General features: G+C 50.8%; 1 protein-coding gene across 2 annotated transcripts in view; it reads right to left on the reverse strand.

Annotated features, from left to right (window-relative positions):
- Positions 1–19,258, reverse strand: part of GHRHR (growth hormone releasing hormone receptor) — a 30,279-nt gene that overhangs the window by 9,621 nt on the left and 1,400 nt on the right. For both annotated transcript variants that reach the window (XM_060156042.1, XM_060156041.1), the window contains exons 2-4: positions 5,403–5,568; positions 411–513; positions 176–283 (exon numbers count right to left, since the gene is read on the reverse strand). In XM_060156042.1, the coding sequence (XP_060012025.1) occupies positions 176–283; positions 411–513; positions 5,403–5,567 (376 nt within the window). In that variant the 5' untranslated portion in view covers position 5,568. The remainder of the gene's footprint in view (positions 1–175; positions 284–410; positions 514–5,402; positions 5,569–19,258) is intronic.

Here is a 19,258-nt window from a genome sequence, read left to right on the forward strand (position 1 = left end):
GTGACTGACTCGCCCAAGGTCACACTGAAAGAGGAGAAGGGGGAAGGCGGTGCTCAATCCAGGTCTGCCTGGCCCCCGAGCCAGGGGTGTGGCCACCACATTCTGCCACCGCCAGATGAAACCACGTCACGTCCGCGTCCCCCCCTTGCCCCAGCACACCCCCATCGCCCCTCACCTGGCTCTGAGCTGAAGTGAGAGAAGAAAGCCGGGCAGGGGAGGCTCACCCACTCTCCAGAGCCTGCCGTCGGCCAGCACAGCAGCCCATCCCAGGTCCTGGGGCAGCCTAGACAGCGAGATGGGAGCAGAGGAGACCCAGGCCAGGGGACAGGCTTGTCCGCCATCCTGAATGGGAGGCTGGAGGAGATCAGGAAATCCGTGACAAGCCACCCCCGCCCTCCCAAGCCACGTACCAAAGGTGGAGTTGGACACCCCCTCTGCCGCTTGCAGACAAGCTCGCTCATCCTCTCTCAGCTGGGTGATGTAGTCACACTCTGGGTGCACGTGGCCCAGTACCTGCAGGAGACAGTGAATGGGATGAGCTGAGCCAGCTGGATGCTTCTTCTGGGTTTACTGGTCTAATGACCTGAAGACAGAGATAAAGCCTGATTCATTTCCACGGCCGTGCTCTTAAGCACAGGGCCCGACTCATCCAGGTATGCTTAATGGGTATTTGGACGAAAGGCAGACACGCAGGAAGGGAGGGAGGCAGAGAGAGTAGAGATTTGGACGGCTGCTTCCCCTTTTCATTTCATGGAAGTAAGTTCTGAGTCACATTAAACAAAAGTCTTCAGAAGATCTCACAGAGATGGCCAACTCAATAATGCATCCGTGTAGCAGCCTTTCTTCCTTCTTTGTTTTACTCCCCTGCTCTGTACTCCCACTCCCCGAAGGCAATTCTGCATAAAGTTCCTTGGTAGACAGAGTAACGGCCCCCCCAAATGTCCATGTCCTAGTCCCTGAAACCTGTGACTATGCAACCTTACAAAGAGACTTCGCAGATGTGATTAAGTTAATGATCTAGAGATGGAGCCATTATCCTGGATTATCTGGGTGGACCCAATGTCATCACAGGGGTCTTTATAAGAAGGAAGCAGGAGTGTCAGGGTGAGATAAGGAGATATTCTGACAGAAGCAGAGGAGTATGTGTGTGAGTGTGTGTGTGTGTGTGTGTGTGAGAGAGAGAGAGAGAGAGAGAGAGAGAGAGAGAGATGAAGATGCTACACTGCTGGCTTTGGAGGTGTAGGGTCATGAACCAAGGAATGCAGGTGACATCCAGAAACTGGAAAAGGCAAGGAAGCGAGTTCTCCCCTACAGTCTCCAGAAAGCACTATGCAGCCCTACCAACACTTTGGTTTTAAGCCACTGAAAACCATTTTGGCCTTCTGACCTCCAGAATTGTAAGAAAATAGATTTGTGCCGTTTTAAGTCACTAAGTTGGTGGTAATTTGTTACGGCAGCAATAGGAAACTAATGCAACTACCTACACAGATGCCTTTGTCTCAGGCTCTGCTTTCAGAGGTACCCTGACAAAGATATGTGAAAAAAATGGGTAGATTAGTAAGTGAGAGGATAGACGGATACGTGAATGAGTAGCTGAATGAGGTGAAAGAGCAGATGAATGTGGATTCATGGATGAATGAATGAACGGGTAACTGTGTGGCCGGCTGGTAGAATGAGTGAACATACGTACAATAGATAGGTGAATAGATAGAGGGATGCGTGAATACATGCATGGATGGGTGGATGGGTGGACAGGTGGATGGCTGAGGGCATGCACGTGAAGATGGATGGGTAGGTAACGGACAGATACATGGAGGGATAATGGGTTTGTGGTGTGACTCAGTCATCAGGAAGGAGTTTCCCAGAGCCTGGTGCCACCCGGTGACCACAGGGAATGATCCCTGGAAGCTGGTAAAGAAGCTGTTTTTCTGGAAACCCTCTAGCAGCATTTCTGAGAGTGTGCCTCATGATCTAACTGCAGATCACCTGGGACGGAGTCAAGAATATGCAGAGATCTATGGCTGGATCTAGGACTTTGCATTTTAACAAGTTCTCTAGGAAGCTGGGAGTCAAAGGCAGGAATTCTTAACACCTCTCCCTCCCACTGCCCCAGACTGGAGAAAAACTGAAATGGACTGTCCAACAGGGCACAGCCCCAGACAGATACACGTGAGGGAACCCAGCTTTACAAGACGTGCTCCTTACACTGTGAACATGACCCACAGCCCACATTTGTGTACCACATGCACATCAAATTCAATCAGTGTAGATTTCTGTCCCCAAGGATTTCACAGGGAGGCGTGGAGTGAGGATGGGAGCTAAAACCCGGTCCTGATAGAGCCAATACAAACTGATCAGAGGCAGGACAGGCACTATGGGAGGGTGGCCCTTCTCACAGGGACTGAGAAGGTGGCATTTGAGCCGGACCTGAAACTAAAGGAGTTTTTTTTTTTTTTAATTGGTGAGGAAAAGAGCACTTGGGACAAAGAATGTGCACAGACAAGGGAGTGGGCAGACGCAGCTGAGCTGAGTGAGGGGAGAGCCCTTCCCATGGCCATCCTCGCACCCACACACACACACGCATGCACACACGAGCCCCAATGTCCGGCACAGAGTCTGTATCAGCAGGTGTTTAATTAACGCCCAGTGTCCTTTGACAGAAATCCAGGCACGGCAAGGAGCACAGGGGATGCGAGACAGGGGCTGGGGTCAGAGAGGAGGGACTTCAAACACCAGAGCGGGGACAGTGGACAGTAGGTGACCACATGGAAGGGACCCAAGGACAGGCCAGTGGGCTAGGAGAGGACCTGGAGACCCAGCCCAGTAAGTAGGCTCACCCCTACCGGCCCTGCCCTATGGGGAAGGACACCCCTGTCCTGATCTGCTGACCCTGTTCGCCCAAATCCAGCTTGGGCTCAGCTCTGCCACCTCCTGCTTGGGCCCCTGGGACCTCAGGTTACAGATTCCACCTGCCGCCCAGCCTCTGGGTCTCCAACCTGGTGGTGCCTCTTGGCTTCCTCCCCGGGACTCAGGGACCCAGGAGCCATCTCAGAGCAGAGCCCCCGTCTTATCTCCCCTACATGTCCCCAGTAGCAGTCTGATGGTCAGAAGTGGGTAGACGGGGAGGGCAGACTCACCTGATATGGGACTGTGGGCTCCATCTGCCCTTCCACTCCCTCCACGTCTGCAGCCCATCCCTTCCTGGGATACCTTCTCAGGGCCTGACTAGGGAACCACTGAGGCCAAAAGAACTAGGGTCCCTGGTGGGAAGCCTCCCACCGAAAGGAGAGACAGACAGCCCTCACAGTTCCTAAGGGGAGGAAAATTCAGGGAAGCCCAACTCATGACCCAGATGTGTGGTAACAGGTGGAGACGGTACGGGGTGGGGAACGGTGGACATTTCCAAGACTTACCCAAACCCCGCCCCACTCACCTAGGGCTCGGGGATCATCTGGCCCCTGTACCGGACCCACTCCTCCTGAGGGGAGACTCTGTCACCCTGTGTACCTCGGCCTTGCTGACCGTGACTACAGCTAACCCGGGGTCTGTGCAGGATGGAGGCCACACTGGGAAACAATGACTTGGTGCTGGCCCTGACCCTGCCACCAGCAGCTGAATGACCCCCACGGGATCTCAGTCTCCCCTCCTAAAAATAGAGCATTCATTGTAGGGTGCACACAGATGAGAGGCAGGAGGCACCCCTCACTGAAGAGGGGAGGGCGTAGAAGTCTCCCACACTGCACCCCATGCCCAGCCTTTGACAAGTCAGATCTGACTTCATGCACAGCAGCCCTGGCGGGAAGACACTGTGCTCTTCTTTTACAAAGTGAGGCTCAGGAAAGGACTTGCACAGATCACACAGCTAGTTTCACGGCTCCAGGATTCAAGCCTAAAGGCCATGCCCGAGGGACAGGTGCAGCACAGTGCCTGGGAGGCGCGGCTCGGGCCCCCGCCCACATACACACACTCACACACAAGCCAGTAGAGCGGGCTCTCAGGAGTCCCTGGGAGCTGCAGCTGCCTCCCCGGGACCCGTGTCTCCCATCCTGGTCCCCGCGTCCCTGTCACTTGCATTCACTCCGGGAAAGCATGCTGGGGAAATGTGGCACATTCAGAGAGGGCCCCCTCCTGGCAGCCCGTTCTCCAGCACTCTAGGCCTCCGAGCTGGACAGCTTCTCAGGGCCCCAGGGCATATCATGCAAGGAAGCGTCCCCCAAATGCTGGAGGGGAGCAGCTGCTCACTTACTACCCAGGGCCTGTCAGTCCCTGGCCACACCCTCTTCAAAGGAAGCAGCCAAACGGAGTGGCTCCAGGGCTCGTGGGGAGACAGAGGGCTCTGGGGAGCTTGTCGGAGGAGGGGGTGTGGATAAGACTTGGGGTGTGAAGGGGAGGCGGAAGTACTGTCTGGGGACAGAGTCTTGTGGCCCCCAGAGGGTGCAGACAGGCCCTGGGGGGAGCAACGGGCAAGCAAATTCCGTTCAGCCCCAGGAAGGACCGTTTGCTTGTCGGAGCTCCCCAGGGATGAGCAGGCTGCCTGGGAAGGGTGGGGGAGGAGAGGAGGGGGCCGCGGAGGAGATGAAGAGTTCATCTACCACTGGCCTGGTAGAGAGACGCCTGTGCTGGTGAAGGGTGGACCCCAGTATGGCCCTGTGGCTCCCAGCTCTTGAGCCAGTGGGAGGGGCAGGAGGGTCTGAGCTGGCTACTCACGGTGGGTAAGGGGCACAGCAAGCAGAGGAGGCAGGCACCCCACCCCTTGCTGTCCATGGCAGGGGCGTAGCAGCGGCTCCTCGGTCAGCCTCGGTCAGCCCCGCTCTCCTGCCCACTGTCCCCTGCTCCTGTCGCCGCTGCCAGCACACCGTCTGCCTCCCCTTCCCAGGTGGCTGTTTGCATAGGCAGGAGCCAGCGAAGGGGACAGAACGGCTGAATATTCAGCAGGATTACAGGACACCGTGCCCATCTCAGCCCCGGCCTTGGGGTGGGACTCCACGTTCCCAGGAGAAACGGGGTGGGCCCCTGCAACCCCCCTCCACTCTGTCTGTAAGTCAGCCCATGTCTGTCCTGACACCAAGGTCACAGAGAAATGACAGCCACAGGACACCTCTTACCCCAGTAGGTCAGTATTCTTTATCGTTTTCTTCTCTGAGCCCAGCCCTCTGCGGGCCCACCCTGGAGAGATTCAGAGAAGAAGAAGAGGGCCTGGGCCCACCCTCAGGGAGCCCCCAGTTTGGTTGTGATCCCAGCTTCATCCACAGTGCTGGAGGGTGAACTCAGAGCCCTGGGGACCCAGCAGAGGTGGATAGGGTGTCAGTGGAGGCTGCAAAGTAGGAATGAGCTTAGAAAAGGGCTGGGCAATCACGAAGCACCCATATGGGCTGGTCGAGAAGGTGACATATCAGCAAAACCTCATTTCTGTTCCCGGCAAGGATGCCAGCCTGGATGGCGAGGTGAAGTCTGCAGGTGTCCAGGCTCTGGGTTTTACAGGGGGACCTTGTCAAGTCTCTCCAGAAGTCCTCATGGCAACACAGAAACACAGGAAACGTGCAAGAAGATTCATGGAGCTGAGCCATCCTGAATGGGGCAAAACCACTGTTATCAGGGACATAAACAGGAGGACCTACACAACAGCTCAGATTATTTTCCATATTCATTGCCTGGTTATTTGTATTATCGTTTTAGACTTTAAAATGAGGCATCCCAACTGGCCAGGCTACAGCCGGTGTTCTAACTTGCCCTGGATCCTCCACGGCACCGGGGGGTTGGAAAGCGCATTTGATCTTCAAGGGCCCTGAATGTGCCAATACCTGGCAGGTCCCAGCATCTGTGCCGGGTCTGCATTCCCGGAGCTTGGCGGGCCAGACACTGTGACACAGACGTGCTTACAGCCTAACGCGAATCACGAATGATGAAGCTCCTTGCCCCTGCCACGTCTGGATTGAGGAATCGTCTTACATCAGCAGGGCTTTCTTTTTCCATTGGTGGTCATCACCAACAAAGAAAAATAGCTTGAAAAGAAAACATGAAGCGTCCCCAGCCCAGACATTCCTGCCCTTGCACAAGCGTTTTCATGTGCTTGGCCGTGACCTGGGGCAGGTCTCACACCACAACTAGCTCGCACATTTGCAGGACGAAGCAGAGCCCCTCTGTTGACAGGCTGAGCGAGGATGCAGTGCCGGAAGCAGAGCACTGACCAGGTGTATCTTTAAGGGAGAGCCAGAGCCTCTGTCCCCTAGCTACAGAGAGACAACAGCCCAAGATCAAATACCGCAGTGATCACTGTTGATAATTATGTCAATTAGTATTACTGAGGGCTAATAATTGATATTAATACTACTAGTAATTATTATCTAAATTAGCGATTCTTTTTTTGTAACGAATTTAATGTTTTAACATCTTTATTGGTGTATAATCGCTTAACAGTGTTGTGTTAGTTTCTGCTGTATAACAAAGTGAATCATCTATACGTATACCTATATCTCCATATCCCCTCCCTCTTGCGTCTTCCTCCCACCCTCCCTATCCCACCCCTCTAGGTGGACACAAAGCACGAAGCTGATTTCCCTGTGCTATGCGGCTGCTTCCCACTAACATCTATTTTACATCTGGTAGTGTGTATATGTCAGTGCCACTCTCTCACTTCGTCCCAGCTTACCCATCCCCCTCCTCGTGTCCTCAAGTCCATTCTCTACACCTGTGTCTTTATTCCTGCCCTGCCCCTAGGTTCATCAGAACCATTTTGTTTTTTTAGATTCCATATATATGTGTTAGCATACGGTATTTGTTTTTCTCGTTCTGACTTACTTCACTCTGTATGACAGTCTCTAGGTCCATCCACCTCACTACAAATAACTCAATTTTGTTTCTTTTTATGGCTGAGTAATTTTCCATTGTACATAAACTAGCAGTTCTTAACAAGAAGCAATTCTGTTGCCTGGGGAATCTTTGGCAATGCCTAGAGTCAGTTTTCAGTGTCACAGCCAGGGGTCGGGGGGTAGGGAGGAGGTGTGACACGGTGCTATTTTTATGTAAGGGATAAAAACCATAAAAACTGGACATGCTTTTAAACATCCTACCACGCACAGGATGGCCCTCACAACCATCTAAAAAATGATCCAGGCTTCCCTGGTGGCGCAGTGCTTAAGAATCCGCCTGCCAATGCAGGGAACACAGGTTCAAGCCCTGGTCCGGGAAGATCCCACATGCCGCAGAGCAACTAAGCCCGTGCGCCACAACTGCTCAGCCTGCACACTAGAGCCCGCATGCCACAACTACTGAGCCTGCCTGATGCAACTACTGAAGCCCGCACACCTAGAGCCTGTGCTCTGCAACGAGAAGCCACCACAATGAGAAGCCCGTGCACCGCAACGAAGAGTAGCCCCCGCTCGCTGCAACTAGGGAAAGACTGCACACAGCAATGAAGACCCAAAACACAGCCAAAAATAAATAAAATTAAAAAGAAAAAAGAAAGAAAGAAAGAAAAAAATTAAAAAATAATAAATGATCCACTCCAAAGGTCAATAGGATTAAGGTTGAGAGACCCTGATCTAATCGTTTGTGTTCCCCAAGGTTCCCCCAGGCCCACTGTCCCTTCTGAATGGGCCAGGGTCATTGAACTACCATCTCTATCTCTGTATCTGCTCAGGGTTCAAAATTTGACTCCACCACTTACCAGCTGTGTGGCCTTGGGCAAGTTATTTAACGTTCCTGAACCTCAGTTTTTCCATCTGAAAAATGAGGATGATACCTTGCTTGTAGGGTGGATGGGATAAGCAGATGAGGAAAGGCATATAAAGTACCTCATATAGAGCCTAATTCATAGAGGACAACATGTTACAAGATGGACCATCAGCAAAGAAAGTTAGAACAATCAATTCCTTGTACGGAAAAAATAAGATTCTCTCTCTAGCTCACATTTACAAAATATAAATTCTAGAAGGCTTAAAGTCCCAACTGTAAAACAACAAAATAATATTTTTTTCCAAAAACGGAAATTTGTTTTTATAACCTCAGAAGAAAGGAAACTTTCTTACATACAAAATTAAAACCATAAAGAAAAATTAATAAGTTTGACCACATCAGTATTAAAGAAAACGTATATTCAAGAAAGGACCCCATAGGGCTTCCCTGGTGGCGCAGTGGTTGAGAGTCCACCTGCCGATGCAGGGGACACGGGTTCGTGCCCCGGCCCGGGAAGATCCCACATGCCGCGGAGCGGCTGGGCCCGTGAGCCGTGGCCGCTGAGCCTGCGCGTCCGGAGCCTGTGCTCCGCAACGGGAGAGGCCACAGCTGTAAGAGGCCCGCGTACCGCAAAAAAAAAAAAAGAGAGAGAGAGAGAAAGGACCCCATAAATAAAACTACAAGCAAACTACAGGCTGAAAGAAATATTTGCAACCAACAATGACAAAGATATAGTATCAAAAATGTATTTTAAAAAACCCACAAATTAATGATAAGGAGAAAAATAACCCAACAGAAAAGTGAGCAAAGGATATAAACGGGCAATTCAGAAAATAAGTAAGACAGGACCAATGAACAGATAAAGAAATGCTCAACATCACTAATACTCAAGAAAGTGAAAATGAAAATAATAATGAGTTACTCTTTTTCACTTATCACATTGCCTAAAATTGTATGTCTGATAATATGATGTTTGGAATTATGTGGGGAAACGGTACTTTTATATCGTGCAGATGGGAGTGGACATTGGTATATCCACTTTGAAAAGCAATATAATATAATCTTTTAAATCTATAAATGAACATACCCTATAAAACAGAAGTTCCACTTCTAGATATTTGTTCCAGAGGGCAGTATTATTTATAATGTGTAGTAAAACCCAGAAAACAACACAAATGTCCAATGATAATGGAATAGCTAAATAGAATGTGATATATTCATACAACAGAATACTGTAAAGCATTGAAAGGATAAACTAATGCTATTTGTATCAACATGGAGAGATTTCAAAAATATATACTTGAGGAACTTCTGCTTCCCTGCAAGACAGAGTAACAAGAGAATGATTTACTCTCCTTCTACCTTAACAGCAAGAAATTTAAACAAAACATACAAAATATTAGATTTTAATGGGTGAAGGAGGAAAGCACTCAGGCTCATCTCCACGGGTACAGAAAAATCATTTGACAAAATCTAATACCCTTTCAAGATAAAAACACTCCATATGCTAAAAACAGAAGGGAGCTTCCCTGGCTTGATAAAGGCCACATATGAAAACCCACAGTGAACATCATATTCAGTAATGAAAGACGGAAAGCTTTTTCCTTAAGATGAGGAACAAGACAGGGTGTCTGCTTTTGTCACTTCTAGCCAACATAGTACTAGAAGTTCTAGCCAGAATATTTAGGCAAGAAAAAGAAATAAAGGGTACCTAAACTGGAAAGGAAAAAATAAAATTACCTCTGTTCACAGATGATACAATTATATGTAGAAAAATCTTACATATTGGTATATATAAAAGTATTTTTTTTAATGTCTGGAAGCTCCCACATCAAAATCCTAAAAATGGAGAAAAGAGGAAAGGGACAGGCTATGGAATGTGAGGAATGGTCACATGGAACAGTAGCTTTAACTCCGATATTCCAGTGTTTAAGAAAAATGTATTTGTGCACTACTTGGAAAATTAAAATTAAAGGTAAAAGATCACAGTAGCTAGCGTTTAATTTTTCCTTGTCACCGGTGGGTATTGTAGATGTCAGGCTGGGATATGTCTGCACCACAAGCAGTTGGGCGTCTTTAAACAGACCATCAAGGTCCTCCCTGAAAGCCCCTCCAACCCACAGCAAAACTCCCAGGGAACCCAGCCACAGTGGCTTTTCAGGCCTGCCTCTGTCTGCTGCCGCCTGGTGGTGATGCTCAGCAACTGCTGCCTCTTCCTGATTCCCGCAGGAGGGGCCGAGCTGGAAAGCGGCCTCAGGTGGCTCCAGGCGTGTCCATAACTGCGGCTGGGGTCTTGTAGCTGGTGGACAGGCCTCAGGGTGCAGCTATTTCTGGATATTTGGCCGGGATCTCCCTTGCCGGGGTGGGCTTCAGACAGAGGGTATTCAGAGCAAGGCCAGAGCGAGCCGTATACCTGGCTGAGTTTTAGCCCCTCTTCCTGTTCCCTGAGTCTGTCCTTTCCTCAAGGGCAGGAACAGGCTAGCACAGGAGCTGGGGTGCTGGGGCCTCAGAGTGGATCCCTACGGACAGAAGCCCCATCCTTGGCCGTCTGAGGGGGCACCCCACTTAGCTGGGGCTCCGCAGGCGTTCTGGCTGCCTGAAGCCATAATCATTCTCACATGTACTCATGACCCAGCTCTGCCTGAGGCCTGGGTCAGGGCTCAATCTCTGTCCCGAGTCACAGGTCAGCCTGCCATCTACCTGGGGTCTGAGTTGGATTGGACCAGGTTTGGGGCTCAGACTGGGGTCAAGGTCAGGGCTCAGTCTCCAGCCAGGGTCAGGGTCAAGATGAGGACCAGGGCCAGGGATACTTATATTCTCTGGGCTCGGAGGGCAAATCAGTTTCTAAGTTTTTTAGGTCAATCGAGTCCCAAAGGGATTTCTCCCCTGAGCAGAAATTACGGCCCCGCAGGAACACCTGCTCAATGGGGGCGGGGCAGGGCGGGACAAGGTGCGGGCAGGGCGGTGGGGTGCCGGAAGAGCACTGGCCTTCAGCGAGGCAACATGAGGACAATGTGACACTTTGTTTTCCTCTAACTGAAGAAGGCGCTTTGATGTGTGCATGGATAACTCCTTTCTTATAAACTTTAAACTTCCCCGAGACTTTCCCCTCCTCCTGGAGCAGGCTATCTCCAGCCAGGCCTGACGAGAGGTGCTCTGTGTGAGGGATAACTGTCCCTGGCACATGCCCAGCATGGATAACTGCCCCTATGTTGCAGAAGGAGAAACTGAGGTGCCCGAGGTCACACGGGAAGTAAGTTCTCTGAGTTGGGACTGGGACCCAGGTCTCCAGGTTCCCAGCCTCGGGTGCTGTCTGTGGCCCAAGTTCCATGCTATCATTCACTGCAAGGTTCTGATTCAAAATTTCAATGGCTTATTTTGGTGTTAAAGAGATTACACAGTAACTGAAGGTGCTGGGAGCAGAGTCCCCAGAGCTCTGTGGGATTCTCACCGAGGAAAGGTGCCCCTGCGGGCCCCAGTGAGAGGAGAGAATGAGGTTGCACCCCACACACACTGTCCTTACTTTCTGGATGGGGCAAGGTGCCCCCTGCAGGCAGAGGAAGGACTCTGTAGCCGAGGAAGGATGGACTCCTTCACCCACTCTCCTCACAGGTGGGGAGCCAGAGGCCCAAAGAGGGCAGGAGACCTACCCAGGGTCACACAGATGGTCAGAAGCAAAGCTAGGGGGCTACCTGGCCAGCCACTCCTCCCAGAGCAATGGGAGACGGGGAAGTGGCCCTGCATCCAGGGACTGGGCTGGGGGCTGAGGAGGGCCAGCAGAGGGCTGCAGGGGTGGAGGTTGAAAGGCTCCAAGGCTGTAGCAGCACCGGTGGTGGGATTTGTTCTGTGCAAGACCCTCCCTGGCTACAGTGTGGCCAGTGGTCAGGAGAGGGCAAGAGCAGCTGGGAGAAACCAAGGGTGGCAAATTCTCCACAATAAATGAATTCCTGCCACAGGTGACGGATGGGTGAATCTCAGAAACTGAAGATGGAGGGAACACCCCAGAAAAGTATCTACAATATGCTACCATTTCCATAAATCTCAAAAGGAAGATCATTAAACAATAGATGGATTAGGCGCATATATGTGCATGATAAAAAAAATAAAGCCTGTTTTTAAGCAAAGGAATGATAAACACAAAATTCAAGATAGTAGATACCTCTAAGGGGTCTTCAGGGAGTAGGGGACACATAGCTAGATGCAAATTACTGGAAATGTTCTAGTTTGGGGGATGAGTGATGGACTCATGGGTGTTTACTGTATTATTAAACTTAATATTTTAGCTCTACAATAATTACTACTTATATCAAGTTTACTATGTACCAGGCCCTTTAATGAGCACGTTATATACATGAGCTCATTTAATCCTCTGTGAGGTGGGTCCCCATTTTACAGATGAGGAAACTGAGGCACCAGTGATTCTTTTGGAGATCACATAGCTGATATGAGACCCTGGATTCTAATCCAGGCAGTCTGATTCCAGAGCCCATGGGCTACATATATTATTGTATAAATATGTTATTTTTCAATGTAATTTTAAAAAGTTAAAATGTACAGGGAGAGGTAAGAAAGGAGGCCACCACTGTGTTCCACGTGAGGTACAGACGTCCCCCACCTGCCCTCCCCTGCCCCAGGTAAAATCCCTCCCTCCCTCCCCCTCCTCTTCCCCTCTTCTCCCTTCCACCTCCTCTCTCCCTACCCAACTGCCCATACCCATCTTCTCTGGGCACCGAGCTCTCATCTGCACAGCAGGGTGGCTGGTGCAGTCATGGCAGCTGGGCTGAGCCTGGAAGATTCGTGGAGAAAGTAGCCCTGGTCCCCCCTTTGAGGCCCTGGGGCGGGGCAAGAGCTCCCTGCCCCCCGGGGTGGGAGAGGTGGTCCGTGAAGGAGGGGCCGGCTGTCCCCTGACGCCTTCTCCTGGCTTCTCCCTGCAGCTTGATCCTCACCCTCCCCGCCCCAGCCAGCCCCCTTATTTATAAACCATATGTCCCTGGGTCCCTGCCGGTCCCTCCTGTTTGTCCAAAGCTTCAGCTGTTTCCCCTGATAACTCGAGGACCAGAGGTCTTGGGGAACTAGGAGAGGCCCCGGGGCAAACAGAGTTCAGGGATGCTCTGCTGTGCCCCTTCTCCTGCTCAGAAAACCTTCAGGGGCTCCCTATGGATGTTGCAGGACCTGATGCATAGAACTTGCTCAAAAACTGGTAGTTGTCCCCATTGAAATTTTTAATTTCTGTTGTTGCCTCCCAGGAGCAGTTCCAGACTGCTTGGTCAAGTTCCTCAAAGTCGGGAGGGGAAGTGACTTGCCTTCACTCACACAGCAAGGCAGTTTGAGGTTCTGTCCTCTTCACCACACTGCCTTTCTACTCCACCAGTACGAAGAAATGGAGAGAACTTGGGCCCAGACCATGGCTCTGAATCCTGGCTCTGCACTTTCTAGCTGTGCAACTTTGAGTTGGTTGCCTAACCTCTCTGATTTATACTTTCTTCATCTTTAAAATGTAAGCATTGTCTGTGTTGTTCAATACTCAGTACCCAGAACAATGCTCGACACATAATAGGAGCTCCAGAAATATTTCTCCATTGAATGAACAAGTGAATCCCTAACTCTCAGCTCATTTATGAGTATCAAGCAAAGCAATATATATGAGAATCCTGCACAGTGCAAAGATGTAGCAGGACATTGCAAATGGGCTTCCCCTTGCCCCTTCACGGACCACTCTGAGGGCTCCAGGCTCCCTTCTGACCCCAGTCCAGGATCCCCCATCTCCAAAGCCCAGATCCATCCTGAAATTCCCAGGCACCGAGAGCCTGGAGCCTAAGGAGTCGGCTCAGAGCACCCAGGCCAGACTCCTCCCCAGCGGCTCCTCTGGCCTGTGCGCCCATCTTCTCTGCCTACCCTGTGATCCCTTCACTTGGTGCCTGGAGAAACAGCGCCTCTGGCTTCCCGTTGAGGTCCAGCCTGCAAGGCCTGCATCCCCTGGACACCCCTTTCCTTTCTTCTCTTTTGTTCAGCAGACATTTCCCTCACCCCATGACCAGTGGAGGTGCACTGGTGGGCAAGATGAGAGGGCCGAAATCAGAACGGGGAGCCAGGTGAGTCTGGCAAGCATGCCTGGGCACCCACTGTGCTCAGAGCAGTTCTGGGGGCTGAAAAGGCCTTTGCAGAGATGGATTAGGGCTGCCCCGCAGCGATAGGGAAAGGCAAAGACAAGAAATGATCCCAGTGAAAGACAGCCAGGGATGAGGGCCAGAGCAAGCTCGGGCAGCAGGAAGAGCTCTAGTCCTAGCAAGGACGGAGCCCCCAGGTGAATGAGTGAAGGGCCCCTCTCTCCGGCCTCAGATTCCCCAGCTCTTTAATGGGTGCAGGGATGTAGGTGTGGGGGATTTGGGCAACTCTTGATCACCCCCAGACCTTCTCAGCTTCCTGGCGTCATCATAGCTCATCCCCACGGTCCCCACATGCAGACACAGCTGTCCCAGGATACCCAAGCGAACAGGCAGCTTCTACTCCCAGCCTGACCTGCTAAGGAGCCCAACCCGCCTCCTTCCCGACTCCCTCCTCAATGCATTAAGGCCCAGAACTTGCCTTGTGGGGCCCACAAGGGATTAGCGGCCAGAAAGAGGAGCGTAGGGCCATGTGAGCATGCAAGAAAGGCCTTGGAAATGGTCCCCCTGGGCGTGCTCAGCCCTGGGAAGGGTCCTCTCTGGCTCCCCCAAGAGTTTTGCTGAGGTACAGGGTGGTGTTTCCACCCTGGGAAGCCCCAGAGTATGTGGAATGAGGGCCAGCCTGTAGGTTCTGCCCAGGCGCCCTCCTCCCTTGGCAGGGGGCTGGGCCTGGGTCTCCAGCACCAGCAGCCGGGGCAGAGAGGGCTGGGAATGATGGTGTGTGGGCCCAGCCTCCATGAGAGCCCAGAGTGACCCACCTCCCTCCCAGCGCCGTGCTATGGGGAAACTAAGTTGGGGGAGGGGTGCTCCAGGTCGCCCAGCCCAGCAGAGGCACGGACGACTGGGGAGGACAGGTGTAGCACAGTCCTGTGCCTTTCAGAGCTGGACGGACCAATCCTGGCCATGGGGGATGTCGGGTCTCCCAAAGCATCCTGGAGCTTCCAAGGACGGACCCAAGGCCTCCATCCCTCTGCATTCCCCACAGCAAGCGCAGAGCCCAGTGGGCCTTAGGAAGAACGGCAGAGGTATGAGCTGGGGTGTGAATGCCAAGACCCCCGGGCCCACACATGAGGAGAGGCCTCCAGGCATGAGGTTTTGAAAGGACTTTGAGCAAAATCCTAGATCTGAGAGGGGCTTTTTGGACTCTCAAATTCAATCCTCATCGTACAGCTGGGGAAACCGAGGCCCAGAGAGGAGAAGGAACGCATCCAAGGTTCCATGGTAAGAGGGTAGCAGAGGTAGGCCTAGTGCTCTGGGCCCTGGACTCCTAGCCCACTTCCAACAGCTGCAGCCAACTCTGGTGGCGCGGGAGCCCTGGTGTGCCGAGCACATCCTGACAGCCCCGGATCGGCCTGTTTCCAAGGCTCTGGATGAGATCTGGCTCAGCTTGGGCTCCCTCCAGCCTGCGCCACCTTTACCCACAGCTCCAGGAGCTTGGCACGCACACCAGCCCCAGCTGGTTCCAGCACAATGAAAGGCCAGTCAATGATTCATGGAAGCTCCTTTCCTGGAGGCCTTCACTGGGTACACCAGGCACCTGCCATCGGCCCCTGTACTAGCTCCCCCGGACCGAGCAGGATGGGGATTAATCAGTGATGGGCCCAGAGGAAGAGTCACTGCAGGGAGGAAGGTCCTCCCCACCCACCAGCCGGACTGTACGCAGCCCAGCCCTCTCTCTCTCTCTCTCTCTCTCTCTCTCTCTCTCTCTCTCTCTCTCTCTCTCTGTGTCTCTCAACCCTTGTAATCCTTCTGTCTCTCCTGATAACTGGCTATCTGTATCTCTCGCCGACTCTCTCCCCGACGCTCCCCCTTCTCCATTTCTCTCTTGCACCCACATGCACACACACACCCTTACCCGCCTCTCCTTTCCCCTGTACCTCCAGCCCCCTCACTCTGAACTCAGAACCTCTCTCTCACCCTCTTCCCTTGCACCTGCCCTCAGGCAAGGTTCTGATAAACTAAGGTTTTCAACAGGGGAATCTGAAAGCTGAGGGGCCCTCAGAGACAATGCCCAGGCCAACAATGACAGTATGTGCTCTGTAGAAACCAGTTCTCCAAAACAGTCATCGAATTGCTTCCATAAGAGAGGTCTGTGGACAAATAAGTTTGGTGAACGCTGGCTGTAACAAGTGAGTTTCTTATTGCGAGACTTGTCAGAACCTCTACTATGATGAGTCTCCCAGAGGGTGATGCAGTTTTCAAAATTACCTCAGCACCTGGGAAAACCAGTCAAGAGGCGGGGCTCTCACTCCGCGAGGACCGCGTAGGGCAGGGGATCCACCTACGCCCATTCACTCAGGCTCTGTCCGGGCACGGGGTTGGCACCTGCCAGGAAAATCCCCATGGCTGCTAAGCTTTGTTTGAAATCTAACTGTCCAGGATTTTCCCTGCAGCCTGAGGCAGCTTCCCGGGGAGAAAGAGAGAAATGGGCAGGGAGCTGGGAGCTCTCAGAATTTTCTGGAGCTAAAGCTTTGGGCCCCATGCAGGCATTCCTGGGCTTGGTGTCTCTATAGGCCCCACATTCCTGGAGGCAGATGCAGTGGCTCCTCCCAGGCCAGGAGGTCAGTGCCAGTAGCGGAAATTCTTGGAGTTCGTCTCGGATGGAAGGTGCCACCGGCTCGTCAGTCACAATCCGGGCGCATCAGTGAATCCCGGAACTTTACAAACAGTTTAACAGAGTCATTCTCTCCCTAGAGCCCAGGAATCCTCTCACAGGGTGTGGAGCAGAGACCGAGCAGAGAGGCAGAGAGAGGGGGTTAAAGGGAAGCAGGGGACAAAGGGATACAGGGATACGGAGGACCAGGAAATTCCCGTGTCCATGTCTTTGCTGATGAGACCCCAGAACTATGGATGAACGCACAGAACGCTAGAAGAGGGGCTCACGAATGCTTGCTGCAGAGCTGTTGGTGCAAGCTTGCCAGTTGGTACATGCCAGACAGCCTGTGGACATGGACGGCTGTGTGCCCTGTGCATTCGGGAGAGGTTGCCTCCAAAACCAGCCTCGGTCAACGATTTGACCAAGACATGAAACTAGCTCCATCCTTCTTGAACATGGAACTCACCTCCCAGTGCCTGATTCACAAGGGATCAGGAGGAAGTATGTACGTGAAAACAGAGGTTACCAGCGTTTTTATCAAATGGATAATTTATTATGTATTTCTCACTGAAAAAAAAAAATCTCACTGGCCAAAAACAACAAAAACACCACCAAGTTATGTGTAATCTACCCAAGCAAGAAGACCTGATCTGACGAGGGAAAGGAGGGAGCCTGGTCTCTATCAGACTGCCAGGAACTCGCTCCTCCCAGCGGGCAGATCGGCGTGGACTGCCTGGAACTCAGCAGATGCCTGTCTGCTCTGTGGTCTGGGTAACGTGCCTTCATGGCGTTCAAAAACCCAAGTTTGATTTAAAGAAGGTTTCCTTGGAGTTAAACAAATAACCAAAACTTTGTGAGCTGTTCACGTCATCCAGTGGCAACCAGATCCAGAAGATGCTGTGGGAGGTTCCACGATCACCTCTGACATCACCGATTCCTACTTCACGGGCTTGATAGCACTCTCCCCACACCCACAACAATATATTGACACCTAGCATGACATGGGCACCGTCCACAGATGCCAGTGTCTGCGTGATTATAATTAATTTTATTGGTTTTATGGGTTTGGGTTGTTTGGGTTTTCTATTTGAGCTCCTTAAAGGTATAGGTTTTTATATCTATTTAAGTTGCATTATGAAAAATATAAGCTAAGTTTAAAAAAAATAAAGCTCATGTTAAGTAAGGTGTCAAGGATATATCAGTCACTTTTCAGAATGTTCAAGAGTGCTATCAATGGTGGGCTCCCATCCTTGAGAACTTTTTCATCTTTTATTAATTCTTTGGGTTTGCTTCTTTTGGATTGGACTCATTGGTTGAATTCACTGAGTCTCTCTCTCTCTCTCTCTCTCTCTGTATCTCTCTCCCTCTTTTCCGCCTTCCCTCTCTTTCATTTTTCTCCCCAAAGGCAATATTTTTCTCCCTCCAAATTGTAGTCCCATTGGCTTCCATAGTAGCTTGTTGAAAGTGTATGCTAGGTCCCCCTTTATGAGCACAGCCAGACCAGCCTTCCCAGGCTCATAGTCTCCATGGAGGATAGGCTGGCTTCAGACAAACTGCGCATAGCACCTAGTGGGGACAACTCTTAAGAAACATACCCTGGGCAGAGGACATTTCTTCAGCCTTTGACTATGTGGTAGGGATTGGTCCTGGGTGAGGCTGCAAGGGCTGGCAGAGCACTGGGTCTGTGTACCTACACAAAGTTGTGCCGTGGCTCTCCCATGAGTAAGAATCACTGGCAGGTTCTTAGGACAGATCAGAGGATGACTCCAAATATAGTATTGCAGGAATAAGCTCTCCCCCAACACACACATACACATACAAACAGAGTTTCTAATTTGGACCTTACTGGATAGACACCTCATATGTGTATATATATACATATATATATATATATGTATATATATACATATATATATATATATATATATATATATATATATACACACACAGAGAGAGAGAGAGAGAGGGAGAATGCATTCTTTCCTACCTAGAGGCGATATGCAAAATATATGTCTTGCATGGCAAGGGCACCAATCCACCAGAACTATCCCACAACTGTTGAGGTGGACAGGGTCCTGGAGGTCCCCTGCTGATGACATGTTAAGCCTTTAAGTGCTGGATTGTGGAGAGGTCCAGGGGAGGCTAGAGACTAGAGAAGGACCAGGGTAGGCCGAGACGAGACAGCTGTGGGCGAGGGGTGGGGGGAGGTACTTGAAGAGCTCAGAATAAATGGAGGTATTTTAATATTAACATATACCCAATACTATATATGAAATAGATAACCAACAAGGGCCTACTGTAGAGCACAGAGAGCTATACTCAGTATTTTGTAATAACCTGTAAGGGAAAAGAATCTGAAAAAGAATATATATATATATGTATATATACTGAATATATAAACTGAATCACTTTGCTGTGCACCTGAAACTAACACAACATTGTAAATCAACTATACTTCAATAAAAAAATAAAAATTAGAAAAAGTTCATGGGGAAGAAATTCCAAGGAAATAAATATTTCTATATTCATTAAACTTAACTTCATTTTTAATGTATTTAGTAACATGCTTGACTTATACTCAACTTGGTGCCGTTTACTATGTAACTTAAATATAATTTGTTACTTAAAATGTTTTAAAAACAAAACAAACAAAGAATTGGTGAGGCCATACTACCCCACACGGCCGAAGATCAGCTCTGCCCTTGCGCCATTCCCCATCAATACACTGGAAAGAACAGAAAAGTAAGCACAACCCTATATACTGAGAATATGATTTATTAGACTGAAGTAGAGTCATCTAAGCAGGACAAGCTCGTTAAAATTT

The sequence above is a fragment of the Lagenorhynchus albirostris genome, chromosome 8 (assembly GCF_949774975.1).
Source record: "Lagenorhynchus albirostris chromosome 8, mLagAlb1.1, whole genome shotgun sequence".
Taxonomy (NCBI): domain Eukaryota; kingdom Metazoa; phylum Chordata; class Mammalia; order Artiodactyla; family Delphinidae; genus Lagenorhynchus; species Lagenorhynchus albirostris.